Source organism: Sapajus apella, unplaced genomic scaffold, assembly GCF_009761245.1.
Source record: "Sapajus apella isolate SASKATOON/1434 unplaced genomic scaffold, GSC_monkey_1.0 scaffold24, whole genome shotgun sequence".
NCBI classification, from domain to species: domain Eukaryota; kingdom Metazoa; phylum Chordata; class Mammalia; order Primates; family Cebidae; genus Sapajus; species Sapajus apella.
Window position 1 is genome coordinate 14,269,487 of NW_022436964.1, and position 7,068 is coordinate 14,276,554.

A 7,068-nucleotide genomic window follows, 5' to 3' on the forward strand; every position below is an offset into this window, starting at 1 on the left:
TTTACTAAGAGTCCAGTAGAAGGCACTGCAAGAGCATTGCTGCCCGAGTTTCTTCTCCACAGGCAGAAACAGTAGGGAGAAGAAAAGGAAAGGAGATGTGGCCTGGCAAACTCAGGACTGGACAGCAGTTGTCTTTAAAGGGGAGCCTCCCTTGACTCTGATGGCAAATTCTGTCACTGCTCGGGCACTGGTCAGTGGACAGAACCTGAACACAATTGCAGAGTGCAGCTCATTGGCACCTCCCCTCCTTTTATGGGCTTGATATTTGAGCTTCTGTGTTAAACTGGTATATCCTCCCTTGGAATGGGACATTTTCCTTTGGCCCTTCCAAAATGAGACACAAAAATATCAACCTCAATTCACTCCATTTTTGTAGCTTTTAGTTGTTTAGTTCACCTCAAAGGAACTTTCTCAGCCTTGACATCTGTGTCTAGCCAGCATCCATTCTCAAATCATGCTGTGCGGTTTTGTCTATATTTGACCCTGTGAGATTCTGCTTTAAGGAATGTTAAAGGAAATGTTTGAATACAGGGAAAAGACATAAACAACATCACCAGTTAAGCTGCTTAGGCTGGAATTAATGAAATGTCAAAAATGCTTTACTTAAACCCATGAAAGACAAGCCTTTTACAAATGCATTCATGCAGGAATATGTCTGAATAATAAAGGCAAAACAGGCTTTTGTTTTTGTTTTGAATGCACTGCTGGATAAATGTCTCCACTTTGCCTGATAAAGTCCCCACAAGTCCACAGACCCAGGGCATGTCTATAGCTCTGCTGGGAAAGCCACCATCCCCAAAAGTAACCCCAACATGCCACTCTCCAAGATGCCTAAAAACCTTCAAGCTGTCTTTACTTTCATCTCATTGTGTCCCCAAATAGCATTAGGTTGTCAAGCACATAAATAAGCAGAACAGAAGCATGATAATTATGTTACATAAATTATAGACAACCAAATGTCATGTAACCAGTTTCTTGAGGTCAACGATCAATATTTATAGAACTCTATCACTGTCTACTGTGCCATGTCCATCAGAAAGACTTACTCCGCTCACTGAAAATAAACACTTAAGTCTTAGTATGCAATCTAACTTCTTCATTAACTCAAGGGACTTTTCCAGCCAGAGTCTACAAAGGGATGGAAGTTACCTTCTTCAGAAATCTTACTGGTTACAGGTCAATCATTTGTGATTATTACATATTTGAATAAAGTGGATATTTGAGATAATGAACCAAGTAGTTGAAACTAGTATATTTTAGGTAAATTATTTTAAGCCAGAATTATCTAGGGCTGTCTGTATTCTCAACTTCAAAACCAGTGAATTGTTTCTATAATGAGCTCTCTCAACTTTAAGCTTATATTCCCAGTAGTCCCAGAACAAGACTCTGTCTTGTCCCAAATCCTTGAATTGAGCAGTTATAAAGTCTTATCCTGTCCTCACATGTAATAAAAATCTCCAAATTCTGTGAAACTAGTAAGTGCTGAAGAATTAAAGCCAAAAAATTATGCTGATATAGATTCTAATAACACTTTTTTTCTAGTAAGTGATTTCAACTAGATCATTTTAGTCAAGAGTGTCAAAGAAGGTCTCAGTTTACTTTAAAGCCTAGCTAATGTTTACCGAGGACTTATTAAGTGCCAGATGTTAACTGACTTGGAGGCCAACCCTATAGTGGGTACTTTATTACCTTCATTTTACACTTAAAAATACTAAGTGTCAGAGTGGTTAAAAATATTTCCCGTGGTGCCACCAATTTGAAGTGTCTGTGTTGGGACTCAGTCTCCCTTCTGAGTGACCCAGGCCTGGAATTATTTCTCAGTTAAATCTAATTCATAGTTTTTGTCACTGCTACTGTTGTCATGAATGAGAAGGAAACAATTCTGTTCTCAGGGAAATTTCTAGCAGCTTGGAGACTAGGACCTCTCCAGGTCAGGCCTGACTGGCATCCTTCCCCTAGTCCCACGTAGTTGCAGAGGAAGGCAATGTTCACAGGAACTGCCATAAAACGGTACCAGCAATAATTCAGGATTTATAGCCTTTGAAATCAGGGAGGCAAGGCCCATGCCTAAGGGTCGGGGAGATGTCACCAACTGTATTAGTCCCATTTTCACATGGCCATAAAGATACTGCCTGAGACTGGGTAATTTATAAACAAAAGAGGGTTTAATTGACTCACAGTTCTTCACGACTGAAGAGGCCTTAGGAAACTTACAATCATGGCAGAAGGCTAAGGGGAAGCAGAGCACATCTTACATGGTGGCAGGAGAGACAGAGTGAGAGGGTGAGGAAGTGCCACACTTTAAAACCATCAGCTCTCATGAGAACTCACTCACCATCACAAGAACAGTATGGGAGAAACTGACCCCATGACCCAATTACCTCCCACCAGGTCCCTGCCTTGACACATAGGGATTACAATTCGAGGATGAGATTTGGGTGGGGACACAGAGCCAAACCATATCACTAACCTAACGAAGCTCCAGGCACTGCAGATCATTTATTACTTGAGTATTCACAACCTTTGGATAAATTAAGTACTCTGGTCCAATTTAGCTTTGACTTAAGGGTCCTTAGCATTTGAAGAGACAGAATTTTAACCGAGATCTAGCCTGTTTTATGATATATATATAGAGAGAGAGAGAGTGTGGGTGGGGAGGGAGAACAGATTCCTGAAGTCTGGCCTTCCCAGGCTATACTCTTTCTTCTTCTCTGGAATCTGGGCATCTTCTGTTACCCACATCTTCTAGAAGTCCCAGGGTTGAAGAGAAGAGAATGGTCAAGAAATATACCCAAGGCCTTCCATCTCAGGCAAGGGATATTCACAGATTACAGTGTAGTGCAAATACACTCTTAGAAAGGTACAACTAAATCTCTGGGGCCTTGGGTTCTTAGGTTCTCTGAGCATCCTTTCCTCATCTGTAAAATGAGCACACTGGACTACATGCTCTCCAGAGCCCTGCCATGATGGTATCAATTCTCTTCCACCATAGGCAATGCTGGGACGAAACAACGGGGAGTCCTCCAGGAAGAAGGATGAAGAGGAAGTTCAGAGCAGGCACCGGTTAATCCCCCTCGGCAGAAAAATCTATGAATTCTACAATGCACCCATCGTGAAGTTCTGGTTCTACACAGTAAGCACATTGCCTTTTCTTCTTCCTAATGGATGGGCACGAGGAGCCAATGTCTATTTCTCATGCACCTGTGCGGTTTTCTCTGCAAGTCAGAAGTGCCGCACACAGAAATGAAAGTTCTGTGACCTTGCTTTTTCAGTAGCTTTGCAAGATTTGTGGCATTTGTTAGGCAGCTTTCACAGGCCACATTTTTCCTCCTCTCAGAAAATAAAGGAAATGGTGGAGGTGAGAACTAACAGAAATAGAGGTGAGATGAGTATGAGTCTTGCCTGACAGGAAAGTAGATGTCGTTTTCTAAAAGGCTTCCTTGTTTTGAATGGACAAGCGCTAAATCACAGTTGCCCATTTTAGATGCCAGACTGGATCTGGGAGGACTTTTGGTGGGTAAACAGTGAGGAGAGTCTGGAAGCAACACCACTAAAGGAGGTCGTGTGTGTGTGTGTGTGTGTGTGTGCGCGCGCGTGCACGCGCATGCATAACTACTCCCAATCTGCTAATGTCATTGAGCAACCTTTCTTGTTCCAACACAATTAACAATATGCAAACCACAGCAGCAAAAACTACTCAAAGGCAACCTACAATCATAGCAAATATTGTTTAGAATGCACATCCTGTAAACATTTTCTGCCTACGAAAGAGTGAATTGTCCCTGAAATGACCTCCTGCTATGGTAGAAATGGTTCAATGATTGGTTCTTCACTTCTACTGTTGAGTGATTTTTTTTTTATGGTGAGCTTTTGGCCCAGGTCATCTCCAATTCCTTCCAGCCACAGTGGAACTGCACCAGATGAAGGATAGCGCGTCTGTATTTTTAGCCCTTTTCACAACCAGCTGCATAGCAGTCATTTGAGTCAGCAACAGGATAATCTGTATCTGAGGCCAAAATGACTCAAATGACCAGATGAGGTGCTTTTCATGTGGTCCTGTGCGCCAACATTTAACACTGACTTTAAAGCTGGATTTCTCTACTTCAGTGCTATTGACATTTAGGGCTGGATAATTCTTCACTTTGGGGGGCCACCCCCATCCCCACAGGTAGTATGTTTACAGCGTCCCAGGCCTCTACTCAGTGGCAACTCTGTAGCCCCCAAGAATGAGAACCAAAATGTCTCCAGACATTGCCAGGTGTCCCCTTTTGGGATAAAATTGCCACCATTCAGAAACTACCACTTTAAAGCGTGGTCTTGAGAGAGGATAGATTATTATCGAAATACAAATATCAGATGTTTTCAGTGAAGTAAAAATTGAAATTTATCAATGTTAAGAGAAAAATTCTCTCCCCCCCAAAATAACTGAGACATGCATAATCATTTCTATTCATATATTTTATACAGCTCTATATTATTTTTAACCTTGCAGAAAACAGCTTAGTGGTGACAAACATGGACTTTGGAATCAGACAGCCTGGGTGGGAATCCCATCTGCACTTCTTACTGAGTGCCCTCAAACAACTTAATTTCCCATAATAGTAGCTCCGATTTTATAGGACTTAATGAAGATTAAATGTGTTAAAACATGCAAAGCACTTAAAACAGTTCCTTGACATGTAAGTACAATGTAACTGTGACTATTGTTTTTCCTAGGCTAGTCACATTGCGCAGCAGTAGATAATCAGTGTTGTGTTCATCTATCCACTCAACAAAAATACTGTCTTTTAGTGAGCAGCTACTATGTTTGAGGGAATGTTCTAGGTACCATTTAAGTACTCTCTGTAATCCTAACAACTATTTTATCAAGATGATATTTATTTATTTGTTTACTTATTTATTTTGGAGACAGGGTCTCACTCTGTCACCCAGGCTGGAGTGCAATAGTGTGATCTTGGCTCACTGCAACTTCCACCTCCCGGGTTCAAGTGATTCTTGTGCCTCAGCCTCCTGAGTTATCTATGAGGTTTTGCCATGTTGGCCAGGCTGGTCTTGAACTGCTGGCCTCAAGCAATAGGCCTCCCTCGGCCTCCCGAAGTGCTGGGATTAAGGGCATTAGCCACTGCACCCAGCCCAAGATAATATTTTTGCAGCTATTTTACACCCAGGTCTGTTCTTCCTTTTATATTACGATAACCCAGCTATTAGCCTGGAACAGTTCTTGGCAAACTACAGCCTTTGAGCTGGATGATGACAACCCATAGCCTGTGATTATGGCCTGCGAACTAAGAATGGTTTTTACATTTTTAAAGGGTTGAAATAAAATTTAAAAACGAAAACTTGAGACACATATTCAAATTTTAGTGTCCATACATAATTGGAACACAGACAGACTCTTACTTTCTGTTAAAAGAAAAACTTGAGCCGAATAAATTTAAAGGAGTTTAATTGAGCAATGAATGATTCGTGAATCAGGCAGCCTTCCAAGCCAGAGTAGGCTCTGAGACTCTAGCAGGGCCATGTGGTGGAAGATTTATGTACAGAAAAAGGGCAGTGGCATACAGAAAATGGAAGTGAGGTACAGAAATAGCTGGATTGGTTACAGCTCAGCATTTGCCTTATTTGAACACGGTTCGAACAGTTGGCTACATTTGATTGACCAAAACTCGATAAATGGTCCTGTTACACCTTCATTGGTTATAGTTGATAATGTACAGAGAAACCTTTAGGCCGAAGTTAAAGTATGTAAGGAGGCAGTTTTAGGATCAACCTGATTTAACATTACCAATGGACCGGCTGCTTTTGTGCTATCACGTGGAGTTGATGAGTGCTGAAAGACAGAGAGAGAGACTATCAGGTCTACCAAGCCTTAAAGGTTAACTAGTTGGCTATTTGCAGAAAAAGTTTGTAGACCCCTGGGAGCAGAAATCAGAAGTGATAGTATCAGTATTTCTAAAACTTCGGTGATGACAAGGGTTTTGTTAGAAATGCACATTTCTAGCCCCATCATAGACCCATGGAATCAAATCTTCAGGAAGGATCCTAAAAGGCCATGTTAGTTGAACCAGCTTCCCATAAATCTTATGATTAGAGATGGCTGAGACATGCTGCTTTGCTTATGTTATTGGTGGCTTATTGAGAGGCTCCTCTCTGTGGGGTGGGGCCTGTTGTCAGCACCCTTCAGCGTGGCTGACAGGGCAGGCCTCAGGAAACCCATCAGACTGGATCTCCCAGATCTGTTCAGTTTTGTTTACATCTTCACGTACTGACAAAGTCCAGCTGTCTAGGAGGTGATTGGAAATGAGGTGTGCCAGTCTCAAATCACCAGACATGCTTAACAATGAAATTCAGTTTCAGATTGAAGGTCCCATGTGCTTCGGGCTGTGTTTTTCTCTGCAAGAGTATTTCTCACCAGATTTCCAAAAATGGCCTCTCCCACTCTCCCAAGTTTCTGAAAGATAGGACACACCTCATTTCCATATAACCTCACTTCTTCATCGTAGCAAGCTTCTCTAGGAGCAGGGTGGGTCTTCTCATCTAAGAAGAAAGGAGGCAGGGGTCCAACTGGCTCCTAGGCCCTGCTTGTGTTGAGAGCCTATTTCAGGTAGCTGGCTGGAAAAGTTCAAATTCAAAGTGTAAAGTGACTGCATATCAGAGAACACAGTGCATGCTCTGAGTTTCCCTAGCAGTGACCAACTCTATCCTCTGTAAGACCATGTTTCCCTCTGCTCTCCAGAGATAGTAGAAAAAGGCCCAGGAAGAAGTGAGGAAGAGCAAAGTCCCACCAGGGGTCCACAGTAAACTGTGGCAGGATTTGGTGCTTGTGTTTGATAGTTTAAGAAGCATGAATCTTGGTTAATGGAAAATGCATAGAAAGAATATATATATATACACACACACACACACACACACACACATATTTTACTATAAGTTCTGGGGTACATGTGCAGAACATGCAGGTTTGTTACATAGGTATACATGTGCCCCGTCACCCCATCATCTACTTTAGGTATTTCTCCTAATGTTGTCCCTCCCCTTGCCTCCTACCCCCCCCCCCCCCCCCCCCCC

General features: G+C 42.2%; 1 protein-coding gene across 20 annotated transcripts in view; it reads left to right on the forward strand.

The window, feature by feature from the left end:
* Positions 1-7,068, forward strand: part of TRPM3 (transient receptor potential cation channel subfamily M member 3) — a 921,715-nt gene that overhangs the window by 836,187 nt on the left and 78,460 nt on the right. For all 20 annotated transcript variants that reach the window (XM_032290701.1, XM_032290713.1, XM_032290703.1 and 17 more), the window contains one exon: positions 2,993-3,133. In XM_032290701.1, the coding sequence (XP_032146592.1) occupies positions 2,993-3,133 (141 nt within the window). The remainder of the gene's footprint in view (positions 1-2,992; positions 3,134-7,068) is intronic.